This window comes from Mugil cephalus, chromosome 19 (genome assembly GCF_022458985.1).
Source record: "Mugil cephalus isolate CIBA_MC_2020 chromosome 19, CIBA_Mcephalus_1.1, whole genome shotgun sequence".
NCBI classification, from domain to species: Eukaryota; Metazoa; Chordata; class Actinopteri; order Mugiliformes; family Mugilidae; genus Mugil; species Mugil cephalus.
The window spans coordinates 1,805,919-1,827,387 of record NC_061788.1 but is presented as its reverse complement, the minus strand read 5'-3'; the positions used below and the strand labels follow the sequence as shown (position 1 = coordinate 1,827,387).

At 39.5% G+C, this 21,469-nt stretch overlaps 1 protein-coding gene across 3 annotated transcripts; it reads left to right on the top strand.

Moving 5' to 3' along the window:
* The first annotated feature begins 13,293 nt into the window (after positions 1 to 13,293).
* LOC124996159 lies at positions 13,294 to 21,189 on the top strand. 3 transcript variants are annotated; one of them, XM_047568925.1, is made up of 4 exons: positions 13,294 to 13,395; positions 13,593 to 13,640; positions 15,084 to 15,956; positions 19,971 to 21,189. In XM_047568925.1, exons 2-4 carry the CDS (start codon positions 13,633 to 13,635, stop codon positions 20,722 to 20,724), a joined length of 1,635 nt encoding a protein of 544 aa, XP_047424881.1. In that variant the 5' UTR covers positions 13,294 to 13,395; positions 13,593 to 13,632; the 3' UTR covers positions 20,725 to 21,189. The 3 variants fall into 3 exon arrangements, with proteins under 3 accessions (XP_047424881.1, XP_047424879.1, XP_047424880.1); XM_047568924.1 differs by lacking the exons at positions 13,294 to 13,395; positions 13,593 to 13,640; positions 15,084 to 15,956 and adding exons at positions 15,971 to 16,874; positions 17,708 to 17,763; positions 18,224 to 18,282 and having other exon boundaries at positions 19,092 to 21,189; XM_047568923.1 differs by lacking the exons at positions 13,294 to 13,395; positions 13,593 to 13,640 and having other exon boundaries at positions 14,835 to 15,956.
* The last annotated feature ends 280 nt before the right edge of the window (positions 21,190 to 21,469 follow it).

Genomic DNA, 21,469 nt, shown 5'->3' with positions numbered 1-21,469 from the left:
TTATTTATTTATTTGGCTATTTATATGAATAGGGCCTTGACTCCAGTTCTGATATGTAGTAATTTATGATTATTATAAATAATAATAACACCAATAATAATAATAATAATTACACGACAAAATTTACAAAAAAATGTAAAATATTAAACATAACTAACGTTCTCATATGTAGTAGTTTATTATTATTATTATTATTATTATTATTATGAGATGTTATAACTTTTAATATTATTTTTCACTTTCTTCATTTTAGTTTTTATTTTATATAATGTAATTTAATTAAAATGTCTGTGTTTATTTTATTTTATTATTAAACTAAATGCCTTGTATGTTTTTTGAATCCACTAAAAATAAAAAAAAAATAAATAACTAAAGTTTTGATGTGTGTTCATTTATTTATTTCTTCTATGAAGCTTTTCAATTTGATGATGTACTGGAATTTTTTTATTTCTAAATTAATCTATGTGCACTGGCCAGTTCATTAGTTCAGTTTAAAATAACTCAAATGCATTCACTAGTGAGCTAATAAACTGACCAGTGACTGTATGTGTCTTTATTTTATCACTAAATAAATAAATTAGGATTTCTCCTGCTTTGTGGAGCCAAAACTCACAACATAAACACACTTGTATATTGACATTTGAAAGGAGTCTAACGTCTCAGATCTGTTTCAAGGAGCTATTTGAGAACGAGCTGGAGAGATGAAAGCTTTTTCTTATTTATTTAAACCCCACACACAGATGTGAATAGACTCACATCCTGATAGGAACTGGAGTGTTTTAAGGAAAATATCCACCAACAATGCAGCATTGTGTTGCTCTGTGTGGGATGCCACCCATCGATACAACCGGGTGAGCAGGTGCCAAATATATATACAGAGGCACTAAGAGAAACAGAACCCGAACCAAACACATTTTTTTTTAAAAAATAAATAAAAATTGTCACACTTGTGCATTTACTTATTCTTAAAACGTGAGACAATGTTACATGTTTGTGATGCAACAGTTGTGTTTTTTTCGTATCTGGAGCAAGAAACTTTTGGTAACCGCTGATCTGTCCTCTATAGCAGCTCAGAGGAGGAAGTGTCTCGATTAAATAAATGCACAGTTTAGTTGTACTTGTTTACTTGTGGGAAAACCTGTTGATGTTTTTGAGTTTTTTTGTTTATGCAGAAGAAACTTGTAAAAGTCTGGAGGAACTTTTACGCATCATGAAGAATATAAGCTGCTCCACAGCAGGACATCACTTCCTGCCTCTCGTTTCACTCTCTAATCAGTTGTGTAGCAGAAGTGTGTTTGCTTCAGTGACACTGAGTGATTCAAACACAACAGATTGGGACAGAACAAGGGTTTTTGGTGAGATTTGAGTCTGACAGCTACCTGAGGGAGGAGGAGACGGCCGGTGAACAATGAGGAGAGCGTGGGACTGCAGGAGGGAGCAGGGCGCCATAACGGCCTCTGTTTCCTGTGGCCATAGCACAAGTGGTGGGGGTGGAGGTCACACAATGAGCGACCTTCCCTCCCGCCCTCCTTCGCAGACCTCTTCTGATCTCAGACTCCCCCAAACACAAACCAAATCACAGCGTAATTGCTGTTTATTTACTTAACGTGCCTCCCTCCGCCAAAGAACAAACTGGGGTTAACGCTTTGGCCTCGGATGCTTCTACACGGGACATTTAACAGGAACTTTCAGAAATAAAGTTGGAGCAAATACTAATAAAATAGTAAAAAGCACGTTTTTAAGTCAAGTCAAAGTTTATTTCTAAAGCACATTAAGAAACAACCTCAGTTTAAACCAAAGAGCTGCACAAGCAGAACAACTAGAAATAAATCAACGGTCCCCACATGAGCTAAAGTAGACAATATAACATCAGATAAAATAACTGAATAAAAAACTTTGCATCATAAAATCCAAGATATTGGGCTCAACTTGGACTGAAGGTCAGTGAGAAGAAATGGTTTATTAATCCATATATGGGGAGGTCCACTAACAGCTGGGCTCCGGCTGGAAGTAGTTCTGCCCATAGAACGTATATAAATATGGATTAAACACGTCTCCTCCATAGACTGTATATAAATATGGATGCCAACATGTACAGTCAAACACGGAGGAGGCAGCATCATGGTTTGGATGCACGAGTGCTGCTGGTGTTGCTCATCTCACTGTCTGCGATGACACATTAAAACTCAAAGAAACTGAGTCGCTCTCCAAACCCCATGCTCCTTTCTGCACATGCTCTGTTCCATCGAGGTCCGACCTGGATGCTTCAACGGGATATTGCCCCTTACTACACATCCAGGACCAGTAGAACTTGGCTGCAGGAGCACAGGGTCCAGGTCTTAGAGTGACCCCTCAATCCCTGGACATGAGCCCCATTGAAAATCTGTGGTGGATTATCTGAAGGTCTGTTTCAAAGCACAAACCAAAGAATTTAGAAAAATTAAAAGTTGTAATTCAAGGAGAATGGGACTAGATTAAACCTTAAACAGTGTGAAAGGCTGGTGGGGAACATTTTTATGGCTGTTCAAAATGTTTCCACCTCTGTATAGTTCAACAGCTGAATAAACTGTGTCTGCGGAGGAACTGATGATTCTCCTTCCTCTTTCTGACCATAAACTCTGAGCTCATTTTATGTTTATGTTATACTGTGAGCCGGGTGGAGGTGGTGGTGGTGGGGTATGTATGTACTGCACCCATGTGCCCATGTGAGCGCTTCCTCCCCACAGACAAGGTCACGCAATGACTTCAGCTCGGAAACAGGCTAACGCAGGAAGGCTGAAGCTGGTCCTCGTACAATGGCCCATCACATGTGCTCTCCGTCCGTTCCTCGGCCGCCATCGAGCGCGTCGCCTCGCAGGAGGAAGTGCTTATTGTTCTGAGTGAGCGTTTTCATGGTCTCCCTGGTAGAGGGACAATGAAGGCAGAGGAGGGAAGGGGAGAGACAGATGCAGGAGGGAATGCTGGGCTTATTTCTTCTCCGTAAAGTACGAAGACGTTTCTGAGAATTTCTTGTTCCCAGTCTCACACGAAGGAAACACAGAGTCAGGACTATCTCGTCCTTCACTCGACACGCCGACGTTTCACGACTTCAAAAACTCTGAAAACATCCGACGTGAATGAAAGAGTACAGAGAGCTGGACGTGCAGGGTCCAGGAATAGAAAGAGAAACAAGGAGGAAAAATAAGGAAGAATCAGAATCAGTGCACCGGTCGTGTTATCTCTCTGATTGTGCTTCACAGAGGCAGGAAATGGTGTTGTTACACACAGGAAATGACCGGATGGCAGAGATAAGGCCGGAAAAACGGCTCCGGAAATCAAAACAAGTCCATTCAGGCAAGATGCAGCAGAGAGGACGAAACGTCTGAATTCCCCCTTCGAGGCAAGAGCCAAACCCTAAAAGATTCACCAGTTCACATCATAAAAGGGCAACGTTGTTTTTCTCAATTCATTCTCTGCAATAGAAGAAAGTAAAACCACAGACCTTGCAGTCATTATTGCATCTTGTAGAAGGGTTGGGTCTCATCTTTTTAATATTTCTGTGTATGTGCAAGTACTGGTTCAGGAAAAGAGGACAATTTAGACGTTATGGTTGTCATCCATCCACCCTGAGCTCCTCCTGAATTCCCATTGTTTTCTATAGAAAATGATCACGGGTTAAGATCTGGTTGGATCCTCAGTCCCTGACACAGTTTCAGCTGTTCTGCTAACAGGTCATGAATTTCTCCATCATATTATTGAGGTCACATGTATTGGATTTGCCCGAGGGCTGGAGAGTCCATTAGCCTCCATGCTCAGTGACGTGTTCAGTCACACCCTGCATTATCAGCATGTTAAGTGTTTACTGGACAGCCTGCAGGATCAGGCCAGATTACTCGTAAAGGGACTGTTCATCCCGGTGGAGAGCTCAGTGGATGCCAATGTTTATGTTCCTGCCAGGTGAAGAACCTCTGATACTTTACTGACATAAAACTACACAGTCTTAGTAGAATCTGCTTTCAAAGTATCGGGAACGTATCTGAGGTTGGGTCTGAAGTTCATTAGGGAATTCCAGATATCTTCCTCCCCTAAAGCAACGCATTCCAGTTCTTCCTTGGGGGATACTGAGGCGTTTCCAGGCCAGACAAGATATATATATATAATCCCTCTGGTGACTTCTGGGTCTAACTCACCATCTTCTCCTCACCCAGTCACCAGAAGATGAGGTCTACACTCGTGACCCTATAGGGGAGAGTTGGAACATAGATGAATTTGAAAATCTCGCCATATAGCTCAGCTCCCTCCAAACTCTGATGGTTCAATACAACGACCACATTTCTGCACCAAAACTTCCTGTCCACACAGCTGTTGCTCTGTTCTACTATGACTTGTGAACAACACCCTGAGAAACTCTGTCACATGGCTGAACAACCCACAACAAACATTTAAAAAACAATATCCCCTGTTTTACAGCAGAGCACCCAGCTACCATGGAGGTGCAGACTCTCGTCCCAGTTGCTACAGTCAACTGTTCCAGTGCCAAGGTCTGATGAACCCAACAGAATCACATCGTCTGCAAAACCAGACACCCTCCTCACTCCTGGTCCTCCTTGAGATCCTGTCCATGAAGACCATGAACATCAGCTATGGCCAGAAATTTACTTAATTTAGTGCTGGGGATTCAGACATGGCAGTTCTTACTTTGGTTACAAGGATTAGATGGTTGTACATAGTTTTACATCTTAGTACATGTCAGTACATGTTAGTACAGTCGTATATTTCCAGTCTTCCTTCTCCCTTTGCACTGTTGATTCTGTTGGTGTGTTTTGTTGATGTCTGTGTATGTTTGTGTACAAGCTACTGGACACTCGAATTTCAGGGGATGAAGTATTTTTCTATTCTGTTCTATTCTATTCTACCCCAGGAACATGTTTGTAAGCCTTCTCAAAGTCCTCAAACTACACGTAGACTGAATCGTCCCAACTCCCATGATCCCCAAAGACACTCTGTAAAGGTAAAAAGCTTGTCCTTCGTCCAACTCTGATCCCAGATTATTTCCGGTAATTGTTCCTTTTTGTTTGCCTGATGCAAGAACACACCTCAAACTTCAGGAAAATATGTTTTCCAGCAGAGCACCAGCCACGGCCTTTAGACTTGGAGGTGCAGACGCTCATCTCGGTTGCGTTGCACTCAGCTTCAAACCGTCCCACTGCAAATGTCAGATAAACCCAACAGAACCACATCGTCTGCAAAACCAGACACCCTGTCCATGAAAACCATAAAACCAAGGAGCTGGCTGTAAGTGAGGAGATCCTTTAATAAACAGGGATAACCAACACGTTTTGACTCACACAGTCTTCATCAGGTTAATACTGATTAAGGTCATTCTCACACAGCTGTTTAGTACGCTTTAAACCATAGGTGTTCAACAGGGGGGTCTGCGAGGGTACTGCAGGGGGGTTGCAAAATCTGTGGTTGATTAGACATTTTTATGTATTCCACAAAACACATGCACACAGAATTATCAAAACAGGAAACTCTGCGAGGGTAAAGAGCTTGTTCACTGATAAACCCAACAGGACCACATCGTCTGCAAAGAAACCCTCCTCACTCCTGCTCCTCCTTGAGATCCTGTCTATGAAACTTGCTTGATTTAGTGCTGATACAGACACAGCTCTTATTCCAGTTCCCTGAAAGTCTGAAACTCCAAAAAACACATACACATAGGATTATCAAACCAGGGTTAAAGAGTTTGTCCATTCTCATCGAAGTAAATGTCTTGAAACTGTCCCGGGCGTTCCCTGAGATCAGTACAAACACAGATCAAATAAAACAATCCGTGTCATCCTGGTTGAAAATGAAAGCAGAGCTGCGAGGGCCTGAATCCACACAGGATGACGAAGCCACGAGCTGAACGAATGCGTCACGTCCTCTGTTTGTTGTAACAGGTGGAATGAGTCAGTGGAGGATGAGGAGGCACAGTGGACATGACAGAGCCTCCACCACAACACTTCTCCTCTTATCAGGCAGGTTAAAGAGTTTCTAGTGTCGGGATTTCCTCCGGTCTGACTCATCTTAATGTGACTAAAGTTAATTAGACTTAATATGCTTATTATGACCCTGCATCAATCATTTTAAGCCCTAGGATGTCATAAATATCGAGTCCCGACACTAATGCATAAAAACAAGATGGAGCCCTGAAGAAATATTAAAATCTGCTGCAGTCAGAGAGAAAAATAAGACAGAATTGTTTTGAAATATCACTGTATTGCATCAGTAAACGGCTTCAAGATGAATTTACCTTCACACGCTTCTGACTCATGGATCATTAAGTTTGATGAGAAAGTTTCAATCCTACTGAAATAAGACGACTTCTCCTCCTGTGGAGTAAAGATCTGAGTTTGAGGTGTGAGAATGTTTGTGTGCATTAAGGATTCAGGTCTTATATCTCAAGGTTTTCAGGTTTAGTTTGACATATTTCCAAATAAAGCAGCTCTTAAGCTAGAAAAAAACTGAAGAAATAAAAGAAGAAGAACTAGAAAAATAAAAAGAAGATGAAGAAGAATTAGGAGAAGAATAACTAGAAGAACAGCAAGTAGCTCATATGAAAAAAAATAATCCTGTTTGTTATTTATTCATCCTAGAAGATGAACTAGAAGAATTAGAAGAAGAAAAAGATCTAGAAGAATTAGAGGAAGAAGACAAAGAATAATAAGAAGTAGTAAAAGACTTAGGAGAAGAATGAGAGGAATTAGGAGAAGAATAGCAATAATAACTAAAGAATAGCAAGTAGCTCATATTAAAAAATAATTAAAATAATTAAAAGAACTAAAAGAGGAACCAGGAACAGGTTAGGAAGAAAAGTAGAATTACTTTTACAATCGCACTTTATTTTATCTTGTAAGGAACGTTTCACAAATGAGACTTATTTTTCTTATTTATAGATACATGAAAAATCTAAATGTTTAAAAACTAAAGAGCAAACAAAAGAAAAAAACATTTCTTCTCTCAGTATGTTCCTAAAAATGGTTGACAGGATATTCTTATGGCACCGTACTCCAGAGAAGCTTCTTACATGTTTCATTACTTTATAAAAGTTCAGTCAGACAGGACGTCTGTTTTATTTTTTCTTGAGATGTAAATGACAATTTAAAAGTTGACACATTCTTTTGTTTCCTGTACCCTGCTCCATTAGTAAGTTTATTGGTTGTAAAAACTGAATAAAAAAGCTCAAAAACATCAGTGACAAGAATAAAAAATGCTGTGAGACTATGAAAACTGTTAAAAATGGGAAAAATAGTTTCACAGAACGGGCACTGATTGGACACATGGTAGAATAAAAGAAGTGGATGCAATGGCCTCATGGAGAATGTGCAATGAAGAGGAAGAAGAAACAGAGGAGTATCTAGGTTGTCAGCTTCAGTTTCACATATTTCCAAACAAATTAGTCATGTTTTAAGAGTTTTGAATTAAGATCTGATCAATTAGAAACAGAAGAAAAAGAACCTGAAGAAGAATTATTATATTATTATGAATAATTATTTCCAGCTTCAGTGTTGCTGCTCTGCTGTTGTCAAAAGGACCAACACACAAACTGTGATTATCTTCCACCATAAACAACGCTCCAAATACCGTCACCGGACAAACGCACAACACAACACCAAGGCCTCACACCTCTGCAAGTGCCAGGCAGCCGCGGCAGGTGACATGTCACTGTGGATAATAAAAAGGAGTTGATGTGGAAAAGGAGGAGGAGAACATTCCCGGAGCGGCTCGGAGAACAATGGAGTCGAAGGGAAGTGATAAGAGTCAGGACATCCTAACACTGCTGCATCTCGGCCCCTCCACCCGCCACTAACACGTCAGTCAGCTGCACACACAACGCAACGCAGCAACGCAACCACATACACAATCTGGACGGAGATGGTGGATGTAGAGAGGTAGGAGATGAGTCTGTGTTCGGAGAAGGAAACTAATGTAATGTGATGTTCACATCAAAAACACACAAGAAATATTAATACTTTTATGAATGTGTAAAAGTAAAAAGACAGATCTCTGTGATGGAAGTGATGTTCAGAGAGGAAGGTGCAAAGTGAACAAACATCACAGGCATGTACACGTAGACCATGTTTCTTGAATAGGACCTTTGATGTCAAAGTTCTGTCAAGTTCTAACCTGAAGAAAACTCTGTCTGCTCCAAAATCTGATTTCCACAGATTCTCTTTAATTGCTCTGATTAACCTCCTGAGACCTGAGCTTTTGTTCGGTTTGTAGTTTTATTTCTCCAAGGTATTAGTAGAACCCAAGAAGTACAAACACTAAGCATCATCTTTCAACAAGTAGGTTTTGAAAAAAGAAATGTCCTCATACGTGGACACAGGGATTATTTTGATGTATAATATCATAAAGTCACCAGTGTGTAACTATAAAACTATTTATTTAAATTTCTGAACATTGCTGAGCAAAAATAGGATGGAAAGCAATGAAATCCCAACATCTTCATTGGAGTACCTGCTAATTAGCTCGTTACAAGTGATAGAATGTGTTAAATCTGAGGTTAATATCGAACTACAGAAGTTAATTAGTGTAAACAAACAAGTTACAGATTTAAAATCCGGCGAAGTTTTGTGCCTTGTCCATTTTTGTCCTGTTTTCTGAATCTATCCACTATCATATTTTTGCACCAATTAGTGTAATGTCCCTTTGTTGCCACTAGAAGGCAGACTAAAGAATAAGAAGTAAATCTAAAACCTAATGTCCCCATATGAGGACGCAGGGTCTCAGGAGGTTAAAGAGAGGTCTGATATTTGGCAGCTTGTTTAAATTGTACACAGAGGTATAAAATACATTTTTCATAATTACATTCACAAATGTTCACTGTAAAAGTCAACATTTCCATAAACACAAGTAAAAGTATCGGTATCGGGATATAAGCCTTGGTATTTCTTGGTATCGGATCGAAAAAAAACTGTGGTATCACACATCCCTAGTGAGCAGAAGTGAGTAAAGTGAAGTGAAGCTGAAGTTAGGAAGGAGAGTTCATTCCTCCTCATCAGACTCTACCTTCATGTTGTTCCAGAACCATGAACAGTTGCTGACTTGGGGAAATGATCCAGATTTTGGAACAAGCTGGAAAGTCTCTCCCATGTTAAGTTCTAATTTATTTTAGAGACAAAGACTCAGATTAGAACCGAACCCTGATAATGTCCATAAACTCTGTAAAAACATGAGTTTGCTGTGTTAAATGGAGTGAAACTGAAGTTGCAATGTGGAGTTAATCCCAAGGAGGAGATGTGAATTTGTTGAATCTGTTGAGAATGAAACTGAGGCATCTGAAGCAAGCGTTTCCCTTTTCTTGGTTTATTTTTACGTTGTTCTACCAATCTTCATAAATCACCTCTCAATGTGTCTCCGTAAGAACTGATGCTTAATGTCTCCACAGCCAGTGAACTAGACCAGCTGCAAGTATTTTCTTTGTGTCTGTAAACACTCTGTACGCCACAGAAACACAAGAGGAAGCATCTGGCTCTCTGAGGACGCACACTGAGCCGTGCACACACACACACGCACACATTTTGCACACAAACACAAAGTGGTTTGGATGTTTTCATTGTGCCGGCAGCGGCCTCCGTCTGCGCTGATTAAAACTGATGCTCTGGTGTTTCGGAGCCAACAGGAACAACACGTTTCATGACCCACTCACCCACTACGTGACATCACGACACATTCAGCTTCATGTGTGAACGTGTGCGTGCATCTTTGAAATGATGAGGTTTCCAGGCGGAGGGCTGATTGTGTTTCCCCGAAGGAATGTTGTTTGTCAGCATGTTGACGTCCATTCTGGACCAACACCTGCTACCTCTGTCCTTAATCTGAGAACGATATCAAAGGTTATCAAAGGCCCCGAGCAGACCTCACATTAACATCCATCCCTAGTGATCTGGTCTCTACAGTCCAGGTGTGAATGGTGTCAATCCACATCTGGACCCATGTGACCTCGTTCCTTTGGATAGTGTGAACACACTTTAATGAGTCCTGGTCCCATTAAAAACCAGCTACTGAACTCATTCATTAATTCATCCACTGGTAGAAATGAACCTGAATCAGAGACGTCTGTTCATTAGTGACGAGACTTTAAAAGATTCTGGACCTGGAGCTGAGAACGAACTAAACTAGAAACTAATCTAAAATCAACTCACCAGAGACTTCCCATCTTGTTCCTGAATCTGGATCGTGTCTCCAAGTCAACAACCAGCTGTTCATGGGTCTGAAACAACAGGAAAGTAGAAATAAGAGTTTAATGGGGATGATTGAATTAAAAATAAAACCAGCTGAATTTACCAGCTTTACTTTAATGGACCTAAACTTTATTTGATTTCACTTCACCCTTCAGTTACTCTCACCTCCTCGGATCTGTTCCTGGTTCTGGTCCAGTGGTAGGTAGAGATCCATCAGAGACAGCAGCTGATACAATATTCTACTGACCACATGGTGGCGCTGCTGCTGATTTACACACAGACTGAGATCAGACCTCACATATTTTAATTTTTAATTAAGATGTCAACACAGAAGAATTTCCCCAAGGGGACAATAGAGTCTAAAGTCTGTATGTGTTCTATACCGTGTACCAAGTATTATTTTTTTCTCCTACTTCCACTTTTACTTCACTACATGTGTTTGATGAGTTTAATATTTCTACTCCAAAATATTTTTTGTGTGCCGCTCCCAAACGGCCATTACAATCCAATCATGCAACCTAGCAACCGTTACTATGGAAACAAGGTTCTTCAAGCTGCTGACCTCCGACAAGTTAAATGTTGAAGCGGTGTGTCTATGGCATATGCAAGTAAAAATAAACGAGCTACATGCGTCTGCTCCAAGGTAAGGCTAGAACGGGCTAAAGCCATAGTGATAGCTAGCTAGCTAATGTCGAGCTAGTAAACCGTTCGTATATACAAAGCTGTATAGCAAAGTTATGGTTACTATTGGCAAATATTAGCAATATTAGCGCCTACCTGACGTTTGTTAACGTAACGTTAGTAAGCTAGCTAGCGAATTCACGTTAGCTAGCTAGCTAACTTTGGCTGTTGTGTTGGGACTAAATGCCGGGAGCTCTCTCTAATGTTATGTTTCATTAGTTTACATCAAAGAAGGTGAAGAGCATGGAGAACTAACAGGTAATTTAATTTAATTTTATTTTAATGTTAGCTAGCTAGCTAGCGAATTCACGTTAGCTAGCTAGCTAGCTAACTTTAGCTGTTGTGTTGGCTCTCAGTGCTGGGAGCTGTCTCTAATTTCACGTTTCATCAGTTTACATCAAAGAAGGTGAAGAGCATGGAGAACTAACAGGTAATTTAATTTAATTTTATTTTCATTTTTCATGTTTGTGAATGGACAGTCTGCTCCTGAGGCTAATTAGTGACTGTACATGTACATGTATTCTATCTTGTACATTCCTGTCCTTGTTCTGCTGCTACAGCCAAATGAACTGTGAGTCCTTTAGGTTTAACATTTGAATTAATATAAACAATGATGTTCAAAAGTTTGACTGCTTTATTTACATAACACAATACATGTATTATATAATATTTCAGTACAAAAAAATGTCCACTTAAGCATGATGCTTAAAGAACTTCTACTCAAGACATTTTTTTGTCTTTGTACTTTTACTCAACTCTGGGTCTCAAGTTCTTTATACACGTCTGCAGTTGAACTCACGTTTTCTCCTAATTTGGACTTGTCACAAGAGTACAAGGTGGAAAAAAAATGCTTTATCTTGGCATTACAGTTCTCCCTCCACCCTGTTTGTGTTTACATGCAGTGGAATTTAAAAGGGTGAGTCGTCCTCCCCCTCCTCTGATTCAGCCCCGTCAGTTCGTGCTCTAACCCTGTGACTAAAACCGAAACACTGAGATTGGGGAAGTAATTGCAGTAGGTGTGGTCCAACATTTATCAGCACGTTTCACTGTCTCTGCCGTAAACATTAAAAAGCAAAACACACACACAAACACACTCACACACACACGAAGGCGAAACTTAACCTACATTCAGGAAGGTATTTTCAGATTCTTTATTAAGAAGCAGAGAAAGATGAATTGAGTTTGGGCGGTTTGTCTCTGTTTAAAATGACTTCTGGGCCTAAAGTTGTTGTATCTTTGTAGTGAATAGCATATTTATCTGACTTATAGGGAAGTTTAGGACATTTTAGGAAGTTTTTTTTTAGTAATAGTATTGATTGAGTCCAAAATAAAAAAGTTTACACTGACAAGATGGTATCGTCTGCAAATTGGTTTGTCGTCAGAGCCAGCGAAGCGTTCTCTTTTGGCCTTATTATTATTTAACTTACAGTTTAATAAATTCCCATTAATCTTGTTAATTTCAGCTGCTTCTGTCAGTGTAACTTTGCATTACAACTTTTATCCATCATCATACTTCAGCCACAGTCAAAGAAATCTGCCGGGACCTTCACAATTAAACCTGAAACATGTATGTGTAGGTGAATGTGTAGGTGTATGGCTCAATACATTGGTAGGAACACCAGGAGATCAAAGTACCAGATACTGGTAGATGAAGCAGTCACCATATAACGCAGCACAGATGCATGCCGAAAAGCTTGAAGTTAATAAATAAGCCTCATCTTAGTACTTTACTCATTGTTGTCTTATAAAACATGAAGTTATTGCCTTCTGAAAAGTAGAATGGATTAACATTTAACTAAAATTGTCCATGAATGTAGTTCCTAGATTAATGATCCTTGTGTACATTTCCAAATACAAAGTAAGACAGTAAACCATTCAAGTTACAAGTCTGCAATTTATTGTTTAAGATTTTAAATGTTATTTTTGCTTCTAAATGTACTTTACCTTTAAAGGTTTTACCTCATTATGCTTGTACAACAATAGTTAGTCCTGTCCTTAAAGTTAACTCAGGAGTATGTGTTCATTTGTACTTCACAAATAAGGAACTAAGAAAAGGAGAAGCTGGGAAAAGATGCTGTTTACAGTTTATTGTCTCTCTCCGGTCAACTCAACAAGAACTAGATCAACCATCCTTTCTGCCCATCACATTTACTGGATGCTTACGTTGCATTTTTGAAGGAGTCTTGCAATATTCATGCAGTGAAGCTCTGCTGCTCTGAATCATCTTCAGAAACACCTGTAAGGTCATTTGGCGATAAATATGTGACATGTTTTACTAACTTAACTAAGGAAGATAAATAAGATTTCAAATAAATATTAAATCATTGTCAAATTGCAAAAGCGTCCTCTCCTCTTCTTCTTGGTTTGATCCTTTAGAATCAGATTTTTAATCTAAGTGTCATGCTGCTGTACTGTAAGCTGAACTTTGGAAGGGTGTGGGTGTTTCTCTAAAACCAGGATGACTTGCTCTCTGCTGCCATTCAACGAGCCAGCGACGCAGGTAAGAGCAACTTCCTGAATGAACCATGAAATTACCTCAAGTGCCTTGTTTTTAGAAGAATATGAATCTCAGTACACCTAAATTCACCAATGTAAGAGTTTTGTTGCACGAGACAGGAACCTCTAAATTAGAAGTAAATCATTACTCCGTTATCAGTGTTGTATTTGACAGAAACTATTTTTTTCTCTTGTCCACAGACTAGATTCACTCACTGCAAATCTCAGGCTAACAATCCCCATGGCAACGTGAGTAACATTAAAATAATTAACCAGCCATGTATATATTACTATCTATTACTCAGATAAGTACATCTGAGCAGGTTAATGAGACAGTAGACCTGGACACGCTGCTCTGCTAGCTAAGCTAATTGATGCTAACATCAAAGAAGGAAGAGCAGAAGTGGAATTTTATTTAAATGTCTCTCCTCCGTAGTTCCTCAGTTAATCCCTTAGGGTTGACCCTTGTCAGTCTGGCGTCCCTTAGGGAGGTCTCCTACTGGCATTCACCTCTGTGCATGAGACAAAACATGTTTTATTGCATGTCCATATGATGTTGAATGTTTCTCTAGCAGTGGCGTCATAACGATCGGATTAAGACGTGTTTTGAATGAGGTTGGACTTCATTGAAGGCCTAGGTGAAAAATGTTGCAGAAAAGTAATGATCTGTACTAGTTATTTAAAATGTACATTTAAAAAGAAGAACTCACTGCAGTGTTGCACGGTTACAGGAACAAGCCGAACCTCACGACTTGGTTGGTTGTTGGTTCCAAACATGGACGATAATCTAAAGACTCAGTCACAGTGTCACCTATAGTACAAATATGGACGAAAATGACAGACACATGTTTCCCAAGAATATGTTGTAATAAACATACACTGGCCAGTTCATTAGGGACACTCCTATGTACGTCATGGAAGAATACCTGATAAGATGTGTTGGTGTATGGCTTAATACATTGGTAGGAAAACCAGGAGATCAAAGTACCTGTCTGCTTTTTAATTTTTCCTCTTCAACTTTTCTTTTCCTGAAACTACTTTTCATTTTGAATTGTTGTCTAATTTGAGGATTGACTTGTGTCAGTCCGGTGTCCCTTAGGGAGTTCTCCTACTGTCACTGAAAACTTGAAAACACACATTGCCTTCGCTGTAGTCTGAAGTTTGTCATCCCTCAGAGGCCTCCTACTGACCTGTTGACAGTGTTGTTTGAGTTTTATGTAATACTTCTGCAATCTGTATCTGCTGTGAGCTCTATGCACTATGGTGGAGTGATGTTTGTTGGTGGACCACTCCTGTGGAGGGGAACAGTCGTCTTCAATCTGTCTGACTCTCTGTGGATTATTTGTGGCTTCCAGACTGATGAGCAACAACAACTCTTTTTCTGAGCTCCTCACAAAGCTCCTTTGTCCGTTTTCATCACACACTTCAGCACAAACATGAGACAAGTCCCTGATTCATAGAAACTAAACCAGGAACTGAACCACACCTGAGTTTTATTACATTGATGGAAACAGATTAACCTGTACGCCTCGCTGAAATGTAATAATGGTTAGTTAGGCGAACAGAGCAGGGCTGGTACTTTGAGTTATAAACTGTTTATAAGTGCAATTACCAATGAGTGGAGAGTACTGGTCACATACAATGATTTCCATTATTTATAATGACTCTTATGATGTGTTTTCTCCACTACAGAAATACTAACACATCATCAAAATTCAGAATCTCAAAATGTGAAGAAAATGAAGGATCTCCTTCCTGCTTCAAGCTGACAACAAAGACAGAGACTGTTGGGACTTTAAGAAGAGTGACCTTTGGTAGAAGAAATGTGGACAGGCCCAATAAAACAATTTTACTCGTTGGTGAAACAGGAACAGGAAAATCTACTCTGGTCAACTTTCTGGTCAACTACAGCATGGGAGTGAAGTTTGAGGATGACGTCTGGTTCAATATCCTAGAGGAGGAGGAGGAGAAAAAAAGTCAGTCAGAAAGTCAGACATCAGATGTGATCGTGTACAAGATCTTTGGTTATGAGGATGAAACTCTGCCCTACTCTCTGACCATCATCGATACTCCTGGATACGGAAGCACTGAAGCAATCGAACATGATGTCGTTGTTAGTCAAAGATTGTTTGACTGGTTTCGGTCAGAGGATGGAGTTCATGAGGTGGATGTTGTGGGTCTGGTGATGAAGGCCAGCGAGAATCGACTCAGTAACCGACTGTCATACGTCTTTGATTCAGTGATGTCTCTGTTTGGAAAAGACCTGGAGAAAAACATCGTAGCTCTTATGACACATTCAGACGGGCTAACACCTACAGATGCCGTTGAAGCCCTTAAAGACGCAAATATTAAATGTGCCAAAAATGAGGAGGGACAGCCCGTTCACTTCCTGTTCAACAACCGCCAGCATCAAGACCGATCGCAGCAAAGACAAAGACAAAGACTAGAAGATGCACATCAAATATCGGTTGAAGGAATGGAGGGACTCGTTGCTTTCATGGAAAAAACTGCTCCTCAAAAACTGAAGGAAACCGTGGATGTTCTGAATGAACGCATCAGACTGACTCTGCGTGCTGGGCAGAGACTGAAATGTGAAGAAAAAGGGCAATTTTTCCTCTTCCTCTGCACTGGTCTCACATTTGGGCTTGCTGTGACAAAACGTTAGCTCCTATAAGAAAAACATGCAGACCATGGGCGTCGTAAGACCTTCCTGAAGACTTTGATATGTTTTTTGTCTTTCTAGATTAAATATATTGGAGACACATGCGAGTTTAAAACACGGGTCCCTTCTGCTTTTCTGACAAAATCTTTACAGTCAATGGTGAGCAGAGGTGGATGTGACCATGCTCAGAGGCTCACAGTTTAAATTCTGTACGTCTCGATGCTTTGACGAGCAGAAAGTGAAAGACAGAGCAAGTTACAAAGTCGCAATACACACCCATTATAATCTCAGAAGTTCTCCAAATGATCAGGGTCATTGAACAGTGATTGATCAAAAACTATATCATCTATGAAAACACTCATCAAAATCGCTGACTTACATTTATCCATCGTCATATTTCAGCCAAAGTCAAAGGTATCTGCCTGGACCTTAACGACTGAACCTGAAACACATCATAATAACGTTGTTCCTTTAACCAGTCATATTTCCAGTTGGTATTTTTATTCCTTCTCTGTGATCTACGGACGTCATTGGACGTCAGAGAACCGGTGTGTTTAAACCAAGCTAGCAGGACATGTTCATTTGTTGAGAGCTGCACAAGCAAATCATCCCCATTAACATTTTCATATTTGTTAAACTCACAATGGAGGAAGGAGGAGAGGCCATTGATTTGGTTGCAGATCTTCTTAAAAAGACATTTTCATGGTGGACTTGGAAAAGCTGGATATATTCCTGGTTCTAGTTAACCTGACCCAACCTGGGAAACATTCAGATCATCAATATGGGCAATACGAGGACTCTGAATAGTTTCTTAAGTTCAGGTGAGTAAAATGATTAATATTTACATCTTTTATGTATATTTTTTACCATTTTCTTGGGTCAACATTGATGCTCTTGCTGGATGTAATGTATGGTGCTGGTGGCTGCAGTGAGACTTTTTGAAATGTTCTTTCTCATTATATTTGCACTTGAATTAGCACAACAATAATTAGGAGTCCTGTCCTCACGTTACATCAGGAGTATGTAGGAGTAGTGTTCATGCATAGATCTTGTTGAACTTTAATTTGAAGTTTCAGAAAAAACAACAATGTCTCAAAATATCTGCATGAAATCATGTAGTTAGTTACAGTTGGTCTAAGGGAGTGTCATTCGGATTGAATAAATGTGTTCAGATGATAACGAGATTTTTAGGAGACAACTACAAGTACTGAGGCTGCTGAGATAAGTTTTAATATTCTTTGTATACTCTATAATCACAAGCTTGTCCTGTCAAATTTGAATTTATGAAAGAAATCATCAGAAATAAGGAAGCGACAAAAGGAGAAGCAGGAAAAAAGATGCTGTTTGCAGTTTGTTGTCTGTCTGAAAAAGAAGTGGTTCGACCACCTGATGACGTCTTCGTCTCTGCCAGTCACATGTACTGGCTGCTTACATTGCATTTGTGAAGGACTGTTGTACTGTTCATACAGTGAACCACCAACTGCTTCTATTTGGTGCGGTTGTCTTCTTTAATCTAGTTCTCTCTTTCTTAGTTCCTTATTTCTAAAAAAGAAAGTTCAATAAAGCCGTAAGATGAGTTTCTGAGTGTGACTAGACCCTGGTAGTAATAGCCCTTTGGTTGTGTTGTCTCCTTGTGTGTCTCTGGTCTGTGCAGTGACCTGAAGCTCTAAATCATCTGCAGAAACACCTGAATGATCATTTGGTGATAAAGTAAGTCTGTGACTTTTGTGGGTTTTTTTCTTTTTTTTTCATAGAACTTTACTTTATTCAGATGACATGGATGCATGCATTTCCATTTTAAGCTGTGCACTCTAATAAGGAAAACAAATAAGGTTTTTTTGAAAAAGTTAAATCATTTTCAAATTGCAAAGGCATCCTCTCTTCTTTTTCTTGGTTTGATACTTTAGAAACAGATTTTTAATCTAAGTGAGACTGTTATTTTGTGGTTAAATAAGGTTATGCTGCTGTACTCTAGGGGAAGTTTGGAATGGAATGAACCATGAAATGACTTCAAATGTTTGTTATTGAATATGAATGTCAAGTGGTAGACCTAAATTAACCAACGTAACAGTTTTGTTGCATGAGACAAGAACCTCTATTTTAGTAGTAAACCATTGATCCGTTATCAGTGTTGTATTTGACAGAAACTATTTTTTTCTCTTGTCCTCAGACTTGATTCACTTGCTCCTTCTTCATCGTGCAAATCAGTCCAACAATGGCCATGGCAACGTGAGTAACATTAAAATAATTAACCATCCATGTATATATCTATTACTCAGATAAGTAAATCTGAACAGGTTAATGAGACACTAGAGTATTAGAGTATGGCAGCCTAACATTGTTTAACCAGAAAATTAAAGTCTCACTTACATTAGAAATCAGATTTTGAAGAATCAAACCAAGAAGAAGAGGAGAGGACGCCTTTGCAATTTGACTGTGATTTAACATTTATTTGAAATCTTATATATTTTCCTTATTGGAGTGCACAGCTTAAAATAGAAATACATTCATCTATGTCACCTGAATAACTGTTAAAGTTCTAAAAAACAAACAAACAAAAAACAGTCATACTTTATCACCAAATGATCGTACAGGTGTTTCTGCAGATGATTCGGAGTAGCAGAGATTCAGATTAGATTAACTACACTGACCAGAGACACCAGGACACAACACAACCAAACATCTATTACTACCACAGACTGAGTCTAGTCAACTAATTTTATTCTACTCTGGTCTCATCTGTCCACTGAACATTGTCCCAAATGTTCTTTGTGGACAGAGAGCAGTGTCTTTGGTTGTTGAGTGGATTCATCAACATGAACATCAGCCAATGTGAGAGAGGCCTTTAGCTGCTTAGAAGTTCCCCTGGGTTCCTCTGGTTCCTCTCCCACTATGATGGAGTGATGTTTGTTGGTGGACCACTCTTGTGGAGGGGAACAGTCGTCTTCAATCTGTCTGACTCTCTGTGGATTATTTGTGGCTTCAAACTCTTTACAGATAGTCTGATAACTTTTTTGGATGTGTTTTCTCCACTACAGGGATACTAACACATTGTCAAAATTCAGAAGCATCATCCCAAAATGTGAAGTGATCCAAGAAGGATCTCCTTCCTGCTTCAAGCTGACAACAAAGACAGAGCCTGTTGGGACTTTAAGAAGAGTGACATTTGGTAGAAGAAATGTGGACATGCCCAATAAGACCATCTTACTCGTTGGTGAAACAGGAGCAGGAAAATCTACTCTGGTCAACTTTCTGGTCAACTACAGCATGGGAGTGAAGTTTGAGGATGATGTCTGGTTCGATATCCTAGAGGGGGAGGAGAAAAAAAGTCAATCAGAAAGTCAGACAACAGATGTGATCGTGTACAAGATCTTTGGTTTTGAGGGTCAAACTCTGCCCTACTCTCTGACCATCATCGATACTCCTGGATATGGAAGCACTGAAGCAATCGAACATGATGTCGTCGTCAATCAAAGATTGTTTGACTGGTTTCGGTCGGAGGATGGAGTTCATGAAGTGGATGTTGTGGGTGTGGTGATGAAGGCCACAGACAATCGACTCAGTGACCGACTGTCATACGTCTTTAATTCAGTGATGTCTCTGTTTGGAAAAGACCTGGAGAAAAACATCGTAGCTCTCATGACACATTCAGACGGGCTAACACCTACAGATGCCGTTGAAGCCCTTAAAGTCGCAACGATTAAATGTGCCAAAAATAATAAAGGACAGCTCGTTCACTTCGTGTTTAACAACCGCCAGCATCAAGACCGATCGCAGCAAAGACAAAGAAAGAAACTAGAAGAAGCACATCAAATATCTGTTGAAGGAATGAAGGGACTCGTTGCTTTCATGGAAAAAACTGCTGCTCGGGAACTGAAGGAAACCGCGGATGTTCTGAATGAACGCATCAGACTGACGGCCTGCATCCAAAACCTGAACGACAGAATTCACATGACTGAAATGAAACAGAGAGAGCTCAGACAGACCAAAGAAGCTCTGAAGAAACATGAACAAGAAATGAAGATGAATAAACAGTTCACTATTGAAGTTGATGAGGCCTACAAAGAACTAGAAGCTACTGATGGGAGGATGTGGGGACTGTTCTTCTTTGAAGGAGCTGTCTGTTGCACACATTGTGAGGAGAACTGTCACTATCCTGGATGCACAGTGGCCTGGAAACCTGAACACTGTGAGGTGATGAAGAAAGGCCGCTGTACCGTTTGTAGCAGGAACTGTCTGGCATCAGCTCATGTCAAAGACAAATGGGTCTATGTGGAAAAAACACGGAGGGTCAAGAAAACACTGACAGACATGAAAAATAGGTATGAAAGCAATAAAGCAGAAGCTGCAAAGAAAACCAGTCTTCTGAAAAAACTTCAACAAGAAATAGAAAATCTTGAAAAAGATAAAGAGAAGTGGCTGGAGGAAGCCTACCAACACGTTGAAAGACTAGAGCTAATTGCCCTGCATGTTGATTCAGTGTCCACTCATGTCCATTTGGGCTTCTTCATCGAGAGGATGAAAATCAAAGGATACACAGAGAAGTTTCAGAGGTTGAAAGAAATGGCTCAACAAGTCAACAAACACCTCCAGAGTGGGATCCAGTACGCTGCAAGAATGTGGAGCAGGTTGACCAGAAGCGATGATGAAATGAGAGACACTGAGGTCTAGACTCAGAATAATCTGCAGTTTATTCAGTTTATTTTAAGATTATACTAGTTCGAACCTACAGACAAGTTTAAGTGTTGATTCAGATGAAATGTGTTAACTCTCAATGAACATAATCATTTTGGATGTTTTTGTAAATATGGTCAAAGGTTTGTTTCATGAATCATTTGAAATGAGCAGGTAGATATTTCTGTTTTCAATGAATGAAAATAATCTGTAATTTTTTTCACCGATTTTACAATAATGTTACAGATCAATAGTTTATTGTTACTATTAATTCCGCTTCCAACATCTTGTAAATAACTTGTGCATTCCTGATTATCTTTCATCAAGTTGATTCATTTCTGTCATTAAGCCGATGAGAATGAAGCTGAAGAATTATTTCATGATTGTTGAAACAACCTGTCTGTGATTTAAAACCTCAGATTTCTGTCAAGTTCTGACAAAATAAATTAAGAATAGTTTGTGAACATATGTTATCTCTGATGTTTTCCTGCTTTCAAGTTGTATTTTCTTGGGTATGACTTAGGGGAATAGAATTACCCGAGTATAAATATGGACAATGTGTCTCTACTTCGTCTCATTGGCCAAAGAGCATTATTTTTCTGGGGATACATTCCCTAGTGAATAGAAAGTTAATGTTCAAATTAAAATTACGGGTAACTGCAGTACCCTGAAACACATTTTATACACTTTTACGTCACTTAACTTTACTTAAATCACTTCTATGAGTAAATTCACTCAAATT

Coding starts and splice junctions, on each gene's coding strand:
- LOC124996159 (XM_047568923.1), top strand. CDS start 15,052: ATGACTCTTATGATGTGTTTTCTCCACTACAGAAATACTAACACATCA. Junction 15,957..19,970: donor AATGAACGCATCAGACTGAC/TCTGCGTGCTGG, acceptor CATCAGACTGAC/GGCCTGCATCCAAAACCTGA.